General features: G+C 43.6%; 1 protein-coding gene across 4 annotated transcripts in view; it reads right to left on the bottom strand.

Annotated features, from left to right (window-relative positions):
• The window catches only part of LOC309524077 (connector enhancer of kinase suppressor of ras 2-like), a 320,117-nt gene that overhangs the window by 172,366 nt on the left and 124,339 nt on the right, over nucleotides 1-23,412 (bottom strand). For 3 of the 4 annotated variants that reach the window (XM_082208459.1, XM_082208458.1, XM_082208457.1), the window contains exons 3-4: nucleotides 16,449-16,651; nucleotides 12,150-12,237 (exon numbers count right to left, since the gene is read on the bottom strand). In XM_082208459.1, coding sequence (XP_082064585.1) covers nucleotides 12,150-12,237; nucleotides 16,449-16,651 — 291 coding nt within the window. Of the gene's footprint in view, nucleotides 1-12,149; nucleotides 12,238-15,504; nucleotides 16,248-16,448; nucleotides 16,652-23,412 lie in introns of those variants that run through there. The other variant, XM_082208460.1, reaches the window with a different exon arrangement.

The following is a 23,412-nucleotide window of genomic DNA, read 5'->3' on the forward strand; positions in this document are numbered from 1 at the left end:
CTCAAATATAAGTCTCATTAAGTTCACTGGAGCTGACTCCCAGGTAAGAGGGACTCTTGCAGCATTCCTTCCAAGGTATTGCTTGCATGCCAGGCTTGTGTTCAGGATAGTGTCACTTTATAGTTGAAATTACAGAACTCAAAAACTCAGATATGAAAGAGAAAATAGACTGATACAAAATCACAGAAGTTTGAAAAAACAAACCTATATTTGTAAGTATACACACATGAATTTACGTGTGTGTGTTTGTGTGTATCATATTATATCAACAGTTATACCTTAGCTAAATAGCGCAAAATGTATTATTATGGATCTAATACATGCTGGCAATTAAACAAAATGCCAATTTTCTGTAGTTACAATATTCTTTGGGGCCTGCCCATGATAATGTTGGGGCTTTTAAATGAAATATTAAAACCTAGTTGAGAATCTGTGGGTTGTTGCCAGAATAAATTTGGCACAGAATCATAGAATTGCAGAGTGGGTCATCTAGTCCAACCTTCTGCAATGCAGGGATCTCAACACAAAGTCCCCCATCCAATTTGAAACCATACTGGAACCTGATTAGCTTTGCAATAGTGCCAGCAGTTGTCCTCGTGAATCGGACAGGTTACAAAATATAATAGATAATATAGATTGCTCTTGTATTCAATGTTTGCTTCTCTAAATTGTTCTGAGTCACTTTGGTGAAAAAAGAAACTAATAATAAACATGAGAATAATTACTATTATCCCATTCAGATTTATAGTGAGTCCTACCTGAGTATTTCGTGAGTATATGAACATAGGTAAAGGTAAAGGGACCCCTGACCATTAGGTCCAGTCGTGGCCGACTCTGGGGTTGTGGCGTTCATCTCACTTTATTGGCCGAGGGAGCCTGCGTACAGCTTCCGGGTCATGTGGCCAGCATGACTAAGCCGCTTCTGGAGAAACAGAGCAGCGCATGGATACGCCGTTTACCTTTCCGCCAGAGTGATACCTATTTATCTACTTGCACTTTGACATGCTTTCGAACTGCTAGGTTGGCAGGAGCTGGGACCAAGCAATGGGAGCTCACCCCGTTGCAGGGATTCGAACCGCCGACCTTCTGATCGGCAAGTCCTAGGCTCTGTGGTTTAACCCACAGTGCCACCTGTGTCCCTTCATGAACATAGGAGGCTGCTTCAAACCAAGTCAGATAACTGACTGATATGATGCTCCAGAGTTTCAGATGGGGTCTTTCCTAGCAATTCATATAAAACAGGGATGGGGAATCTCAAGCCCAGAAGTCAAAAGCGACCTTTCACGCATCTCCATCTGGCCCTTGTATGCTTTCAAAAGGCCACATCCCCTTCCCAAGCACACCTGCTTCCCCCAGACCACACCCCTCACTGGCCTCACTTTGTGCCCCTCTTGAGTGTTTTGACTTGGTGGAATGTGCCCTTGAACTCTGAAAATGCTCCTTGTTAGCATGGATGGAGCATAGAGACGAGCTACAGGAGTGTGTGTAGAAGCTACCCTGTTGTACAAAGGTAAAATTCACACTCATTGCTCTGCAACTTTTGCCTCTGAATGCTGTATTAGAGACACCAAGATCACTCATGTAGAGGCACTTGAAAAATAAAGGTTGTGCTTTATTGTGCCAAGACTGGGTCAAGCATGAGCAAGGTGTGCCAGGCAATGCTTGACTCAATCTTGCAAGATTCATCCTCTACCTCTTCCTACCTCCGCATTCCCAAACGTCAAGAATGACCATGGCTGGCAAAGTGGAAAGTGGTGGAGGTGGCCATGGTTGATTCCAAAGACCTAACACAGCAAAGACCCGTCAGAGATGGGACTAGACTGGGGAAACAACACTAGTGGAAATGATGTGAATAGTATCATTTTCCTACAGGGGATTCCGAGACTGACAACCCCATGCCCAGTAGGGAAAGATGCTCCTCTAGAGTCCCAGGAGCAGTTGCCACCACTTTCTAAACCTCTTGCTTTGCCAGACCCAAAGTCCTTGACATATGATATTGGGGAATAGAGAGGCATGGGAGGTCACTATTAAATGCTAGCATCTTGGAGGCTTTTGAAAATGCTCACATCAAGTGCCTGCAAGCCTGACTGGATCAAACAATGGGCTAGTCATGCTTTCTGAGCCTACCTATGCATAACTGTAGAAATGAGCTACATATCTTCTTTTCATTTCACCAATGAATCTACCCACTCTAACGTCATTGAAATGAACAGAAGCCATGGGACAATAAAGCTTGCCAGATTGTGTTCTGTTCATGATAAGGTCATGTTGATATGCACATAGTTGGCATTATGGTCAAAATATTCTCATTTATCTTGTACATTGGTTCAGTCCCCTCTCTTTGTGTGTACATACACGTACACAATCATACATCCATATAGATACACCAGCCCAGAGTCACATAGGGACATCTCTGCAATTTCTGCTTAATTTTGTTTGCTCACTTGTAAGCCTTCTTACTCTGTCCGGAAATCTAGCAAGGAAGCCAAACAGAAAGAAAATATAAATACCACTTCAAATCATATTCTGCTAAACGAAGCTGGGCAGGGAGAGTAGAAATAATAATGCTAACAACCACTTTCACTTCTTAGTGAACTGCACATAGAATTATCTTTACCATTCATGTGCATTAATATAAGTGGTCAGGAAGGCTCAGGTGCATTAATGCTTTTATTTCAGCTCCAAAGAGATGTACTTGATGTAGCCACTATTACCTTTGCAATTACATATCGGAACACGCATAATTTCCTCTAATATGTATTCACTTAAACTGTATCTCCAGATGTGTTTCTTTGCCTTCATGCTGCACGTGGAAAATTATGCAGCCCGGTTTGAACATTTATTTATTCTTTACTAATTACACTTTTTATCCTGCTTGTCCTATAATGAGGTTGGGTAAGCTGGGCCAAGAGGTGGTGACTGGCTGAAGGTCACACAAAGAGAAAGATAGGTGGAATCTGAACTTGAACCTGCTTCACCGCATTGATCTGGTCCAGATTATACTGATTCTGTAACTGCGGTAGAGAGAAAGCCAAGTACACGCCTTCCTATTCCTGACCACTGGGTGCACCTGTCCTGCTGTAGAGATCCCTGGATGTCCACCTGCAGACATATCATTTGAAGAGCAATTGTCCATTCCAGTCAACAAATCAAAAAAATCTTCAGAGGCTTTTGGAGTGGTCAGTTGAACAGCCTGGAGGTGGTTGTGGTTGTGTACAACCTCCATCCCATGTTAGGTCTGCTCCAGGCAGGTGTGAATGCAGTCAGGCCATAAATGATGTGGCATGGCCGGGGGGGGAGATGCTGGGAAAACTCTGGCTCTGCTAGCATATAGAATGGAAGATCGGCTGAAGGAAGAGAAATGGCGGCACCAAGATAAAGCACTTTACCATATTGTCATAGGAAACAGAAGAAATACAGAGATGGCCACAATGACAGAGAAGCAGATACAACCAAGGACTCTGTGTGAGGCACCCAAACCATGCTGGATAAAGCAGGCAGCAGAGGAAAGAGAATTTGAGTAGCAGCTGCAGAGGCAACCTTAAGCCCCAAGAGGAAACTAATGATGAGAAGTCCTGAACTGCCTAAGGAAAGGAACAAGACATTCACCCAGTATAATAACTAGAGGCAGACTTGGAGATTTGAAGGTCTCCTATAGTGCTGCTAATCATTTATGTAAATTCTGAACAAGAATCGAGGATGAGAAACAGTGAGGGGGAGGCCAGACAGTTGGGAAGGCTGGTAGCAATGGTGAAAGTTGTAGAAGTCCTTAAAACAAGCCTAATCCAGCAGCCTAAAGCTAAACGAAGAGGCACAGAGACTGACGCCTGGAACTCTGAACAGGAGCACTTCTGAAGATGTTATTGTACATGCTCTTGTATTTAGTTTTTCAGTTTTTTTAAAAAAGGTTACCATTTGTTCACGTACCTTCCAGCACCTTGGAATATATACTGCAGAATATATAACACATCTGCACCACATGTTAAAGGATATTGTCGCCTCTTTTAGTGGGGTGGAATTTGTAGTCCTGCTTTTTTTGTTTAATTCTGCTGCTTTTGGGTTCTTAGCCACAACGAGAGAACCCAGACAGGAACAGCTGTATGTAGATAACCTACATGAAGGCATGAATGTGTGTGGAGCTCTCCACAACAGGCGTTCACTCACTGAAGGTGTATCCCATGAACCGATGTAATGATAAAAAAATACTTAAGGAAGTAAATAAATCACAGCCTTCATTGGATGAGAATAGAAGCAAATTGTACAATGCTGTTGACTCTCTCCTGTAGTAACCAAATGTGACATGCCTTGCCTACAAAAGGCTTTTGTGAGAAATAAAAACAGCTTCTCTGAGAAAAATCTGGCTTGTCACTCGAAGGATTATTCCAAAATTCTCTACCTGCCAAGTTATCTGCTTCAAGTCTAGCATTCCACAAGATCTCCCCTTCAGCGACTTCTTTAGATTTTGCTCTTCTTTAAGCTGAAATGTCAGAAGATTTCTTTCAAGCCAAAGAGATCTGATATAATTGCACAGTGACGAGGAGGCAATCAGCCTCTGGCATTGAATTTGGCTTTTGGGGGGGGTGCTACCTTGCAAAGGGTTTTATTCTCCCCTCTTTTTAAAAAGAAAGAAAGGGAAATCATTATCATAAGGGAAACCTGCAATGTCTTTTTTTTAAATAAAAAAAAATCTAACAGCAATTTTAATACAAGCCGTATGGTTTTAAAACTCTAGCGGCAATTGTGAAATTAACATTCATCTGGGTAAAAAAATGCTTTGACTTGAGTAATCATTATATTATTTATATGACCTACTTCTCATCCAGCCTTAGAACTGTGCCCTGAAACTTAGTTATATGCCGAGTGATAGAAAATATTTGGGATTTTTGTTATTACTCTGTTGATATAGAGCTTAACAGGATGGTTAACTTTAATAATGGAGGAATTACGGTTAAGTAGGGCCTGATCAACTGTCATGCTCAAAAATCCAGAGCACTATTCCTCATTAGGCAATCTGCTAAATCCACATTAGTGCCCCTGGTTATCTCCAATTGACCCATTCAGCCTCTGCTCTTGCTTCTCACACTCTCATTAACCAGAACCACATCTTTTCCAACTCCTAGCTGGCAGCAGTCAGGAGTTGATAGCAAGGCTTGTATCTCATCAGAACAAGAATTTATGTGTGCACAAGAGGACTTTCTCCTCATTCTTCTGGCCGTGTGCCCCCTAAACCTGCTCTTGTGCTTCCCCTAACCCTTCTAGGGTGTGGGTGCCAGGGGCCCCCCACGGAGGAAACTGGGGAAAGTGCTGTGCAAGCAGAAGTCTTTGTGCTGATGGGACAGTTACTTAGCCCCGCACTGGATGCAAGTCGGTGTTCCTTTACAATACTGTACTGGGTGAACAATATTATAATTAGGGTTGTGTCTATTCTACAAATACAGTTCATTAAGGTTGCTGAAAAATTACTTCATTTTGTATTATTATTACTTTTATATTCCACCTTTTTCTTCTTCCAAGGAGTTCAAGGTTCCCTACAGTTCTCCCCCTCTCCATTTTATTCTCACAGCCATCTTGTGAAGGGAGGATTTGGATCCTGATCTCACAGGTCCTAGTCTAATACACTACCTGCTATCCCACATTGGCATGGATGTTCAACATGGAGCAATGATTTGCTCAAACAAATATGAGTTTTCAAACAAGTACCTGAAGGCTTCTCACCTAAAATAGAACAAAGCCCTGTAGATTCAGCACAGATAAAGAAGAAGCAAGGACTGCTCAGGGGAGCCTGGCCTAATGAGCATAAATTACTCTCCTCAGTAGGCCTTGCCCCTATGAGGCAGTTGTGGAGACTGAAGCTTCCTGCCTTCCCACAGCTATCTAAATCTCTCCCAGGTCCTTTCCAAGCAATCTGAGACTCAACTGACATGCCCATCTCGGCTCCTCCCTCTTCATACCTATTCTGGTCCTGGGAGACTAGGGGGAAAGGGAGCTTATCACAGCAGGAGTGGGGGAAACCCTGGCTTCTTCACCAGCCTGACTCATCCCTGCCTCTTGACCACCTTCCTCTTGCGTCAGCTTCAGATTTGGGGGCCTCTCTCTGCCACAGCCTCTCCCAGCTCACTAAGTCCAATTAGCCCTTCAACATCCAACAGCTCTTCTTCCCCGTCTTCTCCAACTGACCACCACCAGCCCCTGGGCTCTGAGTCTTCTTCCCTTGTGAGTTCCCCAACTGGTGCCTTCCACTATTCCTCCATGTCCTGTCAGTCCATGGCAGTAATTTGTAAATTGTTATCAGCTTTTTCTAATGTTGCATTTTAAAGTGTTGTCATCTTCCCTGATATCTTAGGGTGAGAGGAGGAGGGGATAATAAATAGAAACAACAACAACATACAATAAATTCCATTATTATTATTAATCTGGAAGTATGGAGAATCCCCATTTACTTACTAGAAGACACCTCCCCCCACCGGGGCTCTGTACAATATTTGTTGTACAATATGAAAAGGAGAAAAGAAAGTGTGAGCATGTAATTCAACAGCGAATGCAACCTGCAATGTAATGGAAAGAATGGTTGCTTTTTGTTTGTTTTTTTGTTAGTAAAATTAGGATATTTTTTTTAAAGGAATAAAAGGTGGGGGAAGATAAGAAATGTCTACAGTATGTTTAGAAATTACAAACATTAAATCAAACAACATGCTACGGGTAACAAATGTTTATCTTGGGAGCATTGTCTAATTTTGGTTGTGGGGAATCATCTTTAGTTTGGTAAGCTTTATTAAGCTATACAAAACTGCAGTTCTGGCTGTTTTTTGCCTGTTTCTCTCCTCTCCTGGGGTTCCTATTTCTCTTTGGTAATTCAGCTTTATTGGAGTAAAGCCAAAAGGTCGTTTGTAAAATTAAATAACTCAGCAGTGCAATCCCAACATGCAGGGAAGCAAGGAACAGCACCTATACAAGATGGTGTTACCCAAGAGATATTATTATTATTGTTATTATTATTATTAAAATATCACCTTGCTTTAACTTTTCTGCAGTTTGAGCAAGAGCTCATCCACAATTCCCTTTACCCCACCACTTTCCCCAGGAAAACCCGTGGTTTAGCACTGGGTTGGAACAAATGGCATTTAGGGTTTTTTGCAGAGTGCTGTTTGTTTTGTTTTAGCACTTAAGAACAGATTTTCCAGGGGAAAGCGGTTTCCACTTCTAGGCACAGGACAAGTAGAAGTGTGGATAATCCCTGACTTTCAGATGTCAAAACGATTGGTGAAACATTTATACGGTGTGAGCCAGAGTGCTCCTGTGGTTAAAGTGTCAGACTAGGACATGGGAGACTAGGGTTCAAATCGCCCACTCAGCCAGGAAGCTCAATGGCTGGCCTGGTGTCCGCCATGTACAAATGAGATAACCCAAACCCTCCACTCATACACAAATCTGTGAAACTCATATTCTGCCCCCCAAATAATCAGATAATCCCCTCACTTCTGGAGAGAATGAATTATCCCTTGAAAACGGGGGGAGGGGGGATTTCAGCCTCCAGTTAGCAGAAAGAGCCTCAGCCAGTGCTAAAAGCCTTCCAGAAAAGCCAAGTTTTCACTTGGTGCTCCAAAACAAAAAGAAAAGGAGCTAGGCAGCTGCCCCCACCCTGTGCTGGGAGGGCATTCTGCTGAGTTAGTTACCGTATTTTTCTCCCTATAGGACACACCGGCCCATAGGATGCACCTAGTTTTGGAGGGGGGAAATAAAGGGGGGGGGGAATTCCCCCAGGCGCAGATAAGAAGAATGAGGCTACCAATGACTAATAGCCTTGATGGATTTGTTGCATCACTGCTGTTGGAGGCAGTACAGTGGTACCTTGGGTTACATACGCTTCAGGTTACAGACTCCGCTAACCCAGAAATATTACCTCGGGTTAAGAACTTTGCTTCAGGATGAGAACAGAAATCGTGCTCCGGTGGCACGGCGGCAGTGGGAGGCCCCATTAGGTAAAGTGGTACTTCAGGTTAAAAACAGTTTCAGATTAAGAATGGACCTCCTGAACGAATTGAGTATGTAACCAGAGGTACCACTGTATGCTTCTCAAGACTAGCTGCTGGGAGATGCAGGTAGGCAGAGGGTCGTTGCGCTCAGGTCCTGCTTGTGGAGAACAGGATGGGCCACTGGTCTGATCCAGCAGGGCTCTGCTTATGTTCTTGGTTCTTTCCTGCCCAGACTACTGTGATTTAGCTAATCTGCTTAACCAGTTTGTGCAGATAGCTTATGTTTTAAAGAAATATAGCCAATTAAGACCTCTTCGCCATGCATGTTGCATCTTGAACCTTTTTCCATGGGTGTGAGAGCAAAACTTCAGCTGGCAAAGGAGCAACTTCGGAGCAGGACCTGAAGAGAACAGGCAGTCCATGGAGGAATACAAATGTTTGGGGGTGGTAGGGGAGGAAGTCCTTCAAATAAGCAGACCCCAAGCCATTTAAGAACCAGTACATGGAAATGAACCTGGAAATGTAATCAATGCAGATTTCATAAAACTAGAGTAATAAGTAACCAGCATCCTAGACTACCAACAGTTTGGTCTTGGCAATTAGGTTTCCTTTCCTTCTTCCATATGCTGTGACATCTAAGGTGTCATTATTATTCTGCTTTTTTTAAAAAAAAAACTTTGTATTGGTTTGTATTGGCAACTCATTTTATATTTTTATGAACCACCTTGGAAATTATGAGTGGCAGTCAATGGAATGTTGCTCAGAATGGACCCACTGAAATTAATGAACATGACTAAGTTACATCCATTAATTTCAATAGGTCTGAAATTAGGGCCTATCTACACTTATAGCTCACACTTTAAAGCTCCACGTCCAAGCATCCTTTCCCCCCTTTTTTTCTTTTTGCTCCGTAGCTTCCACTGTGAATACCTGCTCTTTAAAGCTGAATTAGAGCAAATGGCAATCCAGGGAAAACCCACATTGCTGTTTGTTGCACTTCAGCTTTAAAGAGTGGGATTTCACGGGGGAAACTTCAGGGCAAAAAAAAAGAGTGTTCAGACCAAGACTTGGAAAGGGTGGACCTGTGCCTGGAAAGAATCGGACAAAAGGTAAGTGTAGACAACCATTTTAAGCGTGTCCAATTGACACAAAATCACCAATGCATGGGTCCTTTTGGACCAGAAAGAGGGCAGAATGGGTGTGGGGCGGGGGCGAGGCATACTTATGTGTGCTCTGGCTACACACAAAGGGGCTGGGAATGAAACCCCTGCATGAAATGGTCACCACCTTTACCACCCATTTATGAAAAGATTACATTTTATTTTTAAAATGTAGAAAGATGGTGTGTGTGTGTGTGTGTGTGTGTGTGTGTGTGTGTGTGTAAATATTGTAATTAAAGTAACCAGCTAGTAAATAAGTAAGGTACGGTGGTTGGGATGGAAGGACTTCAGTTGGTGATTCTGGGTTCCCCAGCTATCAAAAACGTGAAACTCGCCCACACTTCTGATGCAGAAAGATTACAAAAACTGAAATTACGGAGGCACAGTCCAATCATCCAAGGAGCACAAAAATATGGAAGGTTCTCTCTCTATACACTTGATGGTCAAGTATGCCTTTGAAGTTTTCATTTCTGTAGCAAGGGAAGGCATTCAATCAGCTTGCCCGTCTGGACCCCAAGGCAATTCTCTCTCTTTTACACACACACACGCACACGCGCGCGCACACACACACACACACACACACACTGCCTGTACTAGTTGAAAATACTTCAAATGGAATATCCATTTTAGAAGACGTGGCTTCCATTTAACTCTCAAACACCAAGAGGATAAATCAATCGCAGCTGGGCTTTTGAGCTAACGATGCCAATCAAACATCATTCCTTTTAATTTATGCATCAGAAAGGCAACTCAAATTTCCTTTGCAGCAAACCTAATTATTTCAGGTCAGAGAATAAAGGCCTTCAGTTGTGGAGTGTATCTGAAAATTTTCCCCTGTTTTGTAGAGTGGAATGAATTAATTTCAAAGAACAGACCAGGCCTGGGCAGAGAAATCTGATGGTTTTCTATTTGATAACACAAAGCGTTCTTTGCCCAGATTGATTGGGGATTCATATCACACAACAGAAAAATCTATTTGCTTTCTATACCCACCTCATTTAAATTAGAGATTGGTTAGACGGAGCTTTCTCCCCAAATGTATAAAGGCAGTCTGTGAATGGCTTAGAAAAGGGCCAAAACTCAGGTAGTCAGATGGTTAATTAAACAATAGAATCATTTACTTAAGGCCAAAGGGTTACGTTGAGGAAAAACATAGGCAGGGGAGGATATGGGATATAGGTTTATAGAATGACGAAAACTGTGAAGAGGCTGGACAGAAATATATAATTTTCTTCCTCTCTTATGCTTAGAGGCACTCAGCAGACTGAATTAGCCATAGATATGGGACAAACAACATATAACACGCCCAGCCCTACCATTAGGTAAAATGAGGTGGCTGCCTCAGACAGCATTTGCTAGGAGACAGTTGTTGGAAGTTGTTGGAAGCTCCATTCTCCCCCCAGTCCCAGACACTATGGCCAACAGTCAGAGACAGCGGCAGAGTGTACACTCATGCTGCCTGAGGTGGGCGAGCAGGGCGCGCCCCAAGGTGGGGCACAGAGGGCACCCCTCCGAGCCCTGCAGTTCAGGGTAGAAGAGGGGTGGGGAAGCTGCTGCCCACTCTCCTCCTGCCTGCCACTGCTGGGTCAGGCATGACCCATCAGCAGAGCTGCAACAGCCAGGCCGCGGCCGAAGAGAGCGGATGGCAGCTTTGCTGCTCACTGTCCCCCTGCTCTCCATCACCAGGTCAGGCCTGACCTAGTAGTGGAGGTGGAGCTGCTGCGGCTGAGCACACCTCACTGGGATCAGGGTAGAATGCGCTCCACTGCCGGGTCAGACATGGCTCAGCAGTGCCTCACAGCCCAGGAGAGTGAGTGGCAGCATTGCCACTGACTCCCCTTCTCTCCACTGACCTGACCTGGTGATGGAGGCACTGTAGCCGGGCATGCCTCACCACGGTCAAGGAGGGCTGCTTTCCACTGCTGAGTCAGAAGTGACCCAACGGCAGAGCCGCTGCCACCGGGTGCAAGGTGTGCTGCAACCAAGGCGGGTGGGCAGCTGTGCTGCCACCCACTCGCCTGCTCTCCTCCCCCAGGACAGGCCTGATGCAGCTTCTTCGGGTGCAGAACCAGGCTCTGATGAAGGTGCCTGCTGTGGGGGTTCCTGTGTGTGCCCCCTCTCAAAATTGTGCCTGGGGCCATGACACTCACGGCACCCCACACCTACACTATGCTTCTGGTCAAAGTTGATGGGAGTTGAGGTCCACCAACATCTAGAGAGCCATGGGTTCCTCATCCCTTCAGTAGGATAGGGGGGTCATTGAGTTTATCCAAAAGCTTCGCTGCGAAGGTGAGTTTTGAAGTGTGATTTCTAGGGAAGGAAAGGTCAGCAAATGGACAAATGATGAAGCTATTCCATGAATTAGGAGTTTTTTGGGTGGTGTGGCACTTTGTATTTCCGTCATTATTACATATTGTGAACTAATTCAATTATAATTCTGCAATGTGGCTTTAGTTGTAGAAAGTTTTCAATGATGTTGGAAGTGGAGGCTCACCTGGTGTCTTCATTATGTCTTTAATGGTGTCTTTAGGAACTAGGGAGAAACATTCCTCTTCTCCCAGGTCTTCGGTTAATTAAACAATTTGTGGCCTTTTGTGTTGAGCATTGTTTTTGAGAAACCTCAGGCTAAAGGTGGGGGGGGGGCAAATGCGGCCCTCCAATCCTGTCTACCTGGCCCTTGAGACAGTCCTGCTCCACACCACCTTCTGAGTCACACACCCTCTCCCAAAGCCATGTTCTCCTATTGCATTCTCCTTCAGTAATTTTGCCTGGTTGGAATATGTTCTTGAACTCTATAATTCCTGTAGTTTAAACCATAGAAACATTTAAGGGTCAGGCTTTGTAAGCTGAGGAAACCCATTTTTGCTGGAAACCACTGCTTTGATGTTTCTTGCTTTGCCTAAGCGCAACAAAAGCTGTGCAGAGGCCTCAGCAGCCAAGGAAGGAGACATATCTGTGTCCTTCCACTATGGAAGTAATTTAGGAGTAATTTAGTAGAAGATTAACTAGCTCTTACCTGCTGCACTATGGTTGTTAGTTCCAGGCACAGTTGAACAATGTTATTTTTCAGCAGTGAGTATTCTGTCACACTGACAAATGGAGACCTATTAAGAATAGGGGATTTAAAGAGAAAGCAAGTTAGGAGTCTTCACATTTACAGTTCCGGTAATCAGTCTAATGCTATGCACTATTCATATTTCCTATAAGGAGAGTCTGACTAATGACCATGTACACACTGATTTTGTACAATTTTTCACTGTATTAATGGAAATATGCCAAACTATTAATAGGCCAAAGAAAGGGCAGGTTCTACAAGACCTAGTCAACTGCCTACATTGATCTTGGCTTCTTGCACTGTAATTATTAAAAATGGAACTGTGCACATTCTTTCACAAGACTTTCACAAAGCTCTGTGAAAGCAGCAGAGGGTCCTGTGTTTATTCTTTGGCATTTACGCTAAAAAAATTCAGTCCATACATTCATATGGGCACATGACACAGTCTTCCATGTGTTTGAGAGGAAGAAGAAAAAGAAGAAAAGACTGAAAGCACCTGCACTTCAAAAAATTCCCCTGCATGAGGAAATATAATGCAACAGGAATGTTAACTATCCACATATGGGATAGTATGCAAATGTATACACATATGTACCTGGGAGTAAATCCCATTGAACTCAGTAAGAATTTATTCTGAATACACATGTGCAGGAAGGAGGGCAGAGTGAGTGAGTGTTTGAAATAAGCGGTCCCCCAATACAATCTGAGTTAGCAGGGTATAGTCTCCGTTTATAGTTCTTTGCAAACTGCTAAGAAGTTTTAATTACAGTTAAGTGGAATACTAATTTCAGTAAGTATAAACAAACATAGAAATAACTGAGGGATGGTGTACACACATACGATGAAATTCAGACTGAAAAGTTGGTGTCTCTTGTCAGAGTCCTTGGAGACCCAATCACAATATAGGGTTAGATTGATCCTTATGTTTATGCTTGCAAAGCAGGTGGAGAAACCTGAGGCCCTCTAATGCTGCTGAACTACAACTCCCACCATCCCATGCCATTGGCCATGCTTGCTGGGAGTTGTAGTTCAGCAACATCTGGAGAGCCAAGGGTTCCCCACCCTTGCTGCAAATGATAGACTCAAGAATTGTTGGGAGGTGCAGAGTGGTGGGGTGGTGGGAGATTGCCTGAATTTGAATCCAGCCTGAAAATGTTTCCTTTTCCAGCTTGACAAATGGCAGATCACCTTCCCTGCTCAATAACTGCTTATCTCCTGAAGAGCAGATAAGACTGTTGCTCAGTCACCTTCCAATGATATATGAATTGGTTCACTCCAGGTAAACCTAGAATTCACCATCTCGAGCAGGGTTGAGCCCAACATGTGCCCTGTTCTGCCCTTTTCTTTTGTCAGTGAAAAGGAAAAAACATATTATTTCTGAATTGCCTTCTACATGTGTGTCAAGGCAATTTATTATAAACATATAATAAAAAGCTAGTTTTAAAAACTACAAAAATAATTGAAGTCAGATTTAAAAACAATACCAAATGAACATCTATAGCAGAGACGTTTTCAATGAGCTGGACAAATTAATGTCATTTCAGCACTGTACAAATACTTAAAAGTAAATAAGTTCCAGGCCTTTTGAACCGTATTGAAACATCCTTTTAATATCACCTGGACACACTTAATATTTTAAAGATTGCTCTACCATCTTTAAAGACAGGTGTTAGTACTTTTGGTCTCCCCTGAATGATACCTGTTGGTTCACTTTAGTGCTGAGATGGTTTTTAGCTCTTAAATGTAATGTGAGTTTTCTGCTGGGTGTCGTTCCATTCCTTCATGCAAACTTTGGCATTTAGTGTTCTTGTTTAAATCTTATACAGTGGACGCTTGGGTTGTGAATGTGATCTGTGCAGGATGCACGTTCGCAACCCGCAGCGTTTGCACCCTGCAGCAGCACGTCTGCGCACGTGCGGGTTGCGATTGGTGCTTTTGCGCTTTGTGCCTACAAAGCGCGATTCAGTGCTTCTCCGCATGCGCGACCGCCGAAACCCGGAAGTAACCCGTTCCGGTACTTCCGGGTTTCGGCAGTCCGTAACCCAAAAAAAACCCAACCTGAAGCGTCTGTAACCCGAGGTATGACTGTATTGTACTCAGGCCGCCTAGAGAATTAATGATAAGGTGATCAGAGAATTAATGATAAGGTGTTCATCCTCCCTCCCATCTGATTTGGGGTGTGATCATGTGGGAGGGGTCCTGATCCAACCTGGAAACAGTCCAACCTAGATCAAGGTCCTGAACTGATTCAGGAGCCTTGTACATCATGCAATGTAGACCTGATTAAACACTCTGGGTGGACCCTATTCAAACTGGGGCTGCTGTAACCTGATGCAGCTGAATCCCAGGTCAGTTTGGGATTCATGATTTGGCTGGATCTAGTGTAAAGCCCTAATGAATATTTATTTATATTCATGTTTATAAGTTGTGGGAAATGTTAAACAGTGGGCAGTCATGGCCACCTGCTTCAGACTGCACCTTTACTGCAGTTGAGGCCACCAGTAAATACTCTGGTGTAGCCCTGTGGTGTTGCTTAGGTATAGTGCTTTGCTTAAGGATGGAGGAGAAATTTGTCTGGTTCACAGGTTTAAGCAAATCAACATCATCTGTACCTCACAGACAGGAATGCACATCAGAAAATCACCATCCTTCCCATTTTACACTTCTTCGAATTTTGCAGTACATCTCCCAGCTCAAAAAAGCATACCGAAATGCATTATAAATGCATATTAAGGATAAAACATGTTCAGAAATGAATGCATTGATATAAAATTATTTAAATTTGCCTTCTATGTGGATTTTTTATTTTTTTAAAAATCACAGATTAATTTAATTATTTGAACTGACTTAACAAGATTTCTACATACCACTTAATGGAAAAAGAAGAAGAGGTGTCCCTCTAAGTGGTTTTCATGACATTATATGAAAATGTAAAATGGGATGAAAGACCCATATGAACAAACACACATGAAACTGACACAGACCTGACCATAACTAAGTCTTTGCTGAGAATCCTATCACTCTGGGAGCTGATCATGATATTTCAATTGATTTTTTATTGGAGAACAACTCCCATTTCTGCAGCCAGGTCCTGAAACTCCACCTCAAGCCATGACAAATGAACAATGGGGAAACTGAATGTTGCAGAGGGAAGGGAACCCTCCAGATTGGTGTTTCTTTGCTGCAACGTTACTCACTCAAATAATAGTGCATTAAGTGGTGGATTTATACTGGACAATCTATGGTACCCATCATTTCACTGAAATGGTTCCCCAAGGTTCCAGCATTGTTACTGTTCAGGGAAGCACTCACGTACTTTGGCATTTTCTGCTATTGCTCCTCCTCTGTGGAATGTATTTCGCTCTGCCACCATGGGTGAAGCAGCAACCGCTAGTTGCTTCAGACTTCTTGTAAAGACTTATCTTTTTGCCCAGGCTTTTCCTGATCCATAACATTGGCCCATGATTGATGTGTATCAGCCCCCAGAATCTATGTATTATTTGCTTTCATATGTCTTGATGTGTTTTTACCAGATTTGGGCTGTATCTTTGTTTTCACAGATACTATTTTCATATCGCACATAATGTCCACCAGTTAGAAATTTACTAAATACTAAATGGTTGAAAAATGTTTTTAAACAAAACAAAACAAAACGTGCAAAAAAGCAACAACAATCTAGAACATTTGCTGCATAACAAGTTACAGGAGTTCAGCAGGAAACTTCAGGGAGACATGCACTGATAGGAAACAAAGCAGTGCATGTATAGCTGGCTTGCTACCATTATATGAACACAAATCGCTGTGCATGCACAATGAAAAGAACTTTTGGAACTTCTGCCTGTCCAGTGCTTTTCCCTACGCAGAAAACACTGCTTTCCCCTCCGAGCAGTCTTCACCTAAGGCAGAATAGCAGAGTAGCAGCGGTTGCCTTCGTGTGGAAGGAGAAGGAAATAGTCCAAAACACTGTACTTCTATCTATTCTACAGCGTTTATTTACAAGCAAATACAGCAAACTCCATCAGAGCTAGAACACATCGTTGCTTTCTCCTCTGCTCTCGGAGAAAAGTGAAAGTAACTCACACAGACAAAGGAATTACGTGACTTCCCGTAGAAGTCCCTCCCAGGCACAGGGCATTCCAGAGGTTAACCCATTAAGCACCATACTCCACAAGAACATCTGGAGAGGTTCAAAGGCAGAAAATACAAAGCCAGTCTTGTATCTTTCAAACATGTCTTAAAAAACAACAACACTTCAATTACCTGTCCAGCCAGGCAAGCAAGTTCTTGGCAGCACCAATGAGGTCAACCACAGAGGTAAGAAAATCATTTGGCAGTCTTCTGGAGGCCCTGCCATCATAATGGCCACTCCTCCTCCTACCCGTGATGAAGTTCTGGAGGTTTTTGGCGGAGGCATTCAGCTTGTGGGAAAGAGTTCGCAGGTTTTCTGTCTCCAGACCATAATTCTGAAAGCAAATGAGACATTTGGTACATTTAAAACACACACAATGAAACAGCAGTGTGCAAACATTTAAACTTTTTTTGGGATTTCAGGCATCTTTTTGAACTACACAAGCAAAGAGAAAATTTATTATGATTATTTCTTGATTCTGTTTACTGGGCCACCTTTGTCACCTCAAATTAGGTTTCAGCATACAGATAAAATAACATGGGACTTAAAATCCGTAAGGACCATTAGGAAACAATTTTATTTTTTTTAAAAAAGAACACCTACTTTATTAAGCTACAGTATGTGTTTTAATTAATAAAAAATAATTAAATTAAAAATTAATTAAAACAAATACTGTAGCTTGTTCAGCGGACTCCTTGCCTACCAGCCTTGGGTTCCTGATTACTAGCACACGAGTGACGGGACTCAGCCAGAAACATGGTCTGGCTCCTTAGCCATTGATATTGTAACCTCTGACTCAGCTCACTTCTCTTCACCAACTGGTGTTCTGGTCCTTGCTGGACTCTGAAGTCAATACACCAGCTACCCATGGTCCACGTTCATCTTGCCCATTCCAGAGCTCCAGAAGACCTGTCACTCAGACCCTTGGAGACATGCTGAAAAATGTAGGCATAATGCTTGTACTGTATTTGCACCCAGCATTAGAAACCCTCAAGACTCATATTTCTGAGCTAGGGTATCTAAGACCCAGCAACATATGTGGCTGATGGGTACACCTGGGCAGTGCCGGATTTATGTATAAGCTAAACAAGCTATAGCTTAGGCCCCCACTCTCTTGGGGCCCACCAAAAAATTTAAAGGGAAAAAAACCTGGATGTACATTTCCAAAATATAAGATAAAAAACAAAATAAAACCTACACACAGCAACAGTGTTTTGTGTTGTGTATGCTCCTATGATGTATTTCACTTTTAATATACTTCTTAATTGTATTTCAGTTCAACAATTACTTTGATAAAATACATATTTTGTTATGTGCAAATGGCTTTAGATACCTATTAGGTCCATAAATTACCATACAGGTATAGCATATATTCAACACAAAAAACAGCGACAATTTGTTGTTGACAAAGGACAGCTGGACATATAAAGGGCCCTATTACCTTCAGTAGCTTAGGGCCTCATCAAACCTAAATCTGGCCCTGCACCTGGTCAACCCCAGCAACTAAGTCAACCCCATATACCTTCCCAGCTATCCAGACCACTTATACATTTGTGGCTAGCTTAGTAGACAAGGGCAGTAGGAATTCAACCTGATAGCATTATGCAGGGAGTACCTGCATTCTCTAGTCACTCAAACCATTGCTGGCATCTCCGTCTGTTCTTCTTGCTTGCTTTTCAGCAATCTGCTTTCCCAGCTCCCATGCTAACAATACAAGCCACCGTGCCTGCCCATAATTCATCCCTCTCCAGCTACCCAGGGAGCATACCAATTTCCTACCAAGAGAGACTATTATCGCTATCAGAGGTAGACAATACTAACAGTTTCTAGTTGCTGGATTTCAGATAAGTCAGCCAATTCCCCAAGCACTGGATGAAATGAGCCTGTGCTTTGTCAGTTTCTTCACCAATGGGGATAGTATGACACCCCCACATGCTATGGAGAGCCGAAGCCACTTTTTTTAGGGCACGGGTGGGGAACTTCAAGGTCAGGGTCAAACCTTAGGTCCTTGCAACTCTCCTAGGCTATGTACACTCTGCAGGCCACACCCCCACTGCACCCTCCACAAGTGCTTTTGCCTGGTCAGAATGCATCCTTGAAGTGTGATGATGTCTCTTGCTTGCCTGAATGGAGGCTGGAGAAGTGGGCATGGGCATGAGAAACCTCTGGTTTTTACACAGCTGTAATGTAACCTACTGCACAACGGTCATATCCATGGTTCCACCTAGTTTTGCCTTTGGCATGTGGCCCTCACAAGGTTTACTTTGAGGGAATGCAGCCCCTGAAAAAACTTCGCTACTGCTACTGTAGGCAGTATTGCACTTGATGTACCAGGGCTGACTCAAAGTAAATAAGCTTCCTAAGTTTCTTGTATCTTTGTCCCAAACCAACTGGGGCTTCCAGTTCATTTCTAAGTGCAATTCAAAACTGGATATCAACCTATAATGCCCCATAGAAGTTGGGACCAGGATAATTGAAAGACCACCCCCTCTGAGTCATTGTTCCATTAACCACTATCTTCAGAAGTGCATTTGCCTAGGGAATGGAATAGGGCCTTTTCATGTGCACCATCCAGGTTTAGCAGTGTCCTGTTTTCACTGGGATTCTGAGTAAACAAAGCAAATGCCGTTGGCAATACCAATGGAGAAGCAACTAAAGGGGCATCCAGGGCTGGCCCAAGGTCAGAGTCCAAGAAAATAGAAGCCACAACAAAGGACTGAGCGGGAGCTAAAGTCTGAGCTTAGGCAGGAGGTCCAGTAGCAGGTAGGGCACAAACAGGTACCATGGGCATAGCTGGGGGGGGCAGATGCCAATCAAGCACATCAGTAAAAATACTTAACTAGCTGAGGTTCTGCCCCCCCCCCCCATAAATCCTGGCTATGTCCATGGTAGGTACATATTGTTCTAGAAACTCTTGCACCCCAGCACTGGGATTTTTGAGCAGGAACTGCTGGAACCACAGTCCAACCTCGGCTAATCCTTCTCAGCTCCCTTCTTTTCAGACCTTTATTCCCAATGAGTCCTTGTCTATAGTCAGACATTTCTCCAGATGGGCTAGGTCTCTATCTAGCATTTAATGTTAAGTTTGGTTCTTCACATTTCCACATCAGTTTGCATTTTTTTTTATTTTAGAGGGTTCTCGTGAAAGCTCTCCAGCATTTTACTTTCTCCTACTATACACACCTTTCTATCCAATATTGCCTAAAATGGTTCATTTTTGTATGCTATTTTCAGTAATTTGTGCATTTATATGCACACACATTCCATGGCTGGAGAACTTCAGTACATATTCAGGGATGTGCAAATTTTGAAGGCTGGCTGATTTGGCTCCATTATTGGTTTGGAAAGTTCACCTTTAAATGTGAACTGAATCTAATTTCTCCCCAATTCCTATCCAAGCTACAGAACTCCCATTATGAAGAGGATCCGTGGTGGGGTTATTGTTGCTTGTTTCTTTGTTTTGTTAGGCAGGTTTCAAAAATATTTTGTTCCACTAAGCATTTGATTTGTTTGGAATTCCCTTTGGTGCTTGGCTGTGCGTTGATGGCTCTGTTTTAATGTTCTCTGTTTTATTCCATTTGTTAGTATACATCTTTATAGCTGTAAGTTGCCTTTGGGGCCCCTTCCCAAGCCCTAGTGGTGGAGAATAAATGATTACAGAAATAAAAATAAACATAAATGTTGTCCATGAGTGAACCTGGAAAGGGAAAAAGGAGGAAAGGAAAGCAGGAACACCTCAAAATCTTTTAAAAATTCAAAATGTTCTTCAGAAGTGCGTAATAAATTTTCACACAATTTTAGGAATCTTTGGTAATCATCCAGGATAGTAGCTGAGGTGAAAACTACAAAGCTACACACACACACACCAATCCTGAGGTAAATTAGAATCACATAACTGAACATGGATTTGAACCCAGGATGCCCTTGGTCCCAGGCCAGCACTGTGCCCACCAGACCCAGCATGGAGACAAAAGTGTAGCATGGGGGGGTAGAGGGCTGTGGCCCCAGGAGCAGAAGCGTGGGGGGCATGAACCAGGTGCCCCCACATGCCTCTAGCACGCGAGCCCCCTGGGTGAGTGCAGAGGGTGTTCTTTACCCTCAGCGCCCCGCCCTGCTCCCGCCCACCAGTTGACGGGCAGACCCGCGCACGAATGGAGACAGGGTGTAGAGGGTGCACTTCAGCTTCTGCACCCTGCTCCCACTGGCGGCAGGAGTGGCTTGGTGAGTGCCAAGGGTGCTCTTCATCCTCCATGCCATGCCCATGCCCAGCTGCTGCTGCTGCTGCAATAGCAGCAAGGGCTGAATGAGCATGCTCTGTCCTCACCTGGGAAGTGCGCACACCCACACCTGCCCCGGGCACCTGTGGACTGTGCTACGCCCCTGCGTGGAGAACCTGTTTCCTTCCAGTTGGTATCAGACTACATCTCCCATCATCCCTGATGAATGGCACTGCTTGGTGGGATTATTACATAAGGGGCACATAGCAGGAGGAGACGGATGAAGAGTAATCACATGGCTACTGTGAAAAGGCTGTGGCACAGTGGCACGTGTTTTGCATGCAGAAGGCCCTAGCATCTCCAGGCAGGGCTGTTAGAGAGCAGCTCTTCAGGATTTCAGACAAGGATATATGTCAGTGTAGACAATACTGAGCTAGGTGGACCAGGGGTCTGGCTCAAAAAAAGGCAGCTTCGAATGTTCATACTGCTTTACACAGCACTTTCCTATTTAATATTCGGCAGAACTCAGGAAATTGCCTCTTTCTGAGTTGAACCACAGGTTCATGTAGCTCAGTATTGTCAACCCTGATTGGCAGCAGCTCTCCAGGGTTTCAGACAGGGGTCTGTCCCAGCCTTATCTGGAGATGCCAGAGATGGAAGCTGGGAGTTTCTGAAAGCGCATATGCTCTATCACAGGGCTATGGCCCTTTCTCAGACTTTGGTCTCCACCGAGGAACATTTCTTAAAAACCTAGATCCTGGTATTTGCATTTTACCGATTCAGATCACATGTTAATGCAGCTTCGGTAGTCATGATTTAACTCCCGAGACTGACTGCATCCTAAAGTGTTAACCCAATGGTAAATAAGTGCTTGCCCCAGAGATTTCAAGAAACTGTTAAATAAAAAAGCACGTAATGAGTGCTAATTATACAGGGATGAGTTTTTAAAAGAGAATTTGCAAGCTTTCAGGAAAACAGAAACACGCAACAGGAGAAAGGCATGTTTTAAAGACATTTTGTGTTGTTCATTAGCAAATATGACACTTAAGAAATTACTCTGATCCATTTTATCTCAGGCCAGTCAGTGTAGAAGTAGCTGAGCAGCAGAAACATTTAGAAAATCCTTATCCAAATGTTCCACATGTGTGTAGGTTGTTGTCTAAGAACATAAAAACAATTTTCAGTGATGGCATCTTAATGGGGGTTCAGTTTCCACACAGCATCTGGAAAGTGTTGGGGTACAGTTTTTTCTGGCTGTGTGAACACCACCAAACATCCTTGGGCATAGGGACGAAGACAGGTAGAGCCCTACTAGGTCAAGCCCAAGGTCCTTCTAGTCTAGCATCCTGTTCTGACAGTTCCCAAACAGGTGCCTCCTTGGAAGCTCACCTGCAGGATCAAACCGCATCAGCACTTTCATCCCCTGTGATTCCCAGCAACAGGAATTCAGGGACAGACTGAAGAACTGAGCATGAACTAGCATAGAGAAACATCATGTATGAAATAGAGAGGCAGAAAGAAATTCATCTGAGTTTGGTATCAGCTCAAAGAGGGGCTCACTGCTGTGACTAGCCTTCTTGTTCCTGCTCCCTGTCTGTTCAAACAAAGGAATAATTTTTACAAAATTAAAAAACACACACCCGTAACTTTGCAAAGGTAGATTTGCAGTGTTCCCTAGGAAGAGGGATTGGCTGTTAAACAGCTCTGGGAACTATAGCTCTCCGAGGGGAATAAAAGGTAAAGGGACCCCTGACCATTAGGTCCAGTCGTGGCCGACTCTGGGGTTGCGGCGCTCATCTCGCTTTACTGGTCAAGGGAGCCGGCGTACAGCATCCGGGTCATGTGGCCAGCATGACTAAGCCGCTTCTGGCAAACCAGAGCAGCGCATGGAAACGCCGTTTACCTTCCCGCTGGAGCGGTACCTATTTATCTACTTGCACTTTGATGTGCTTTCGAACTGCTAGGTTGGCAGGAGCAGGGACCGAGCAACGGGAGCTCACCCTGTCACTGGGATTCGAACCACTGACCTTCTGATCGGCAAATCCTAGGCTCTGTTGTTTAACCCACAGCGCCACCCGCGTCCCTGAGGGGAATAGGGGTCCCCTAATAACTCTCAGCCCCCTTAGCAAACTATAGCTCCCAATATTTTTGGGCTGTTTTAAGTGGAATGATGCATAGTGCAGATGGGACTGCTGTTGCGCCTTCAATATTTTTTGCAAAACTAGCTCTGAATCTGCATACATGCACGTACACACACTCCACCTCAGTACCATTTGGCTTCTGTGCAATCTGGTATTTCAAGAACGTTACTCTTTTTCATTCAGCTGAGAGATGAATGCCAGAGAAAGGAAAGGGCACTGCAGTTGGAGCTGACTGATGAATTGAAACAAACGCACACAACAAAACTCCTGACTGACGATGCAACATCTTCACTCATCATTATATAAAGTTCATGATATTTAAAGTGAGTGTTTTAAATAACACAATGAAGCCAGCCAGGACTTTTGCATCCTGCAAACATACTTCCTCTTTGTGTGTTGAGAAACCATACAATGTAATTTGGCTTTTCTGTCTTTCTTTTTTAATGAAAAAAAGCACATCAGATGTACATTTCCAAATGGCTCTCATCCATAGTCTAAATGGTGCTGTCATAAAGCAGGACAAAAACTCTGCTGTTCAAAATAACTTTGTTTATTGCTTTATTTTTTAAGGTTGATTGGAATGGAGACATTTGGGGAACTGGATAAGGGATGTTTAGGCCCCATACATTAAAGGCACGTTCAAAGCGCCTGGCTTCCTAAAAAAAAAGGCATCCTGGAAACTGTAGCACACCCCTTTCAGAACTACAATTCCCACCACTCTTAACAAAATACAGTTC

Source organism: Podarcis vaucheri, assembly GCF_965113315.1.
Source record: "Podarcis vaucheri genome assembly, chromosome: Z".
NCBI lineage: Eukaryota > Metazoa > Chordata > Lepidosauria > Squamata > Lacertidae > Podarcis > Podarcis vaucheri.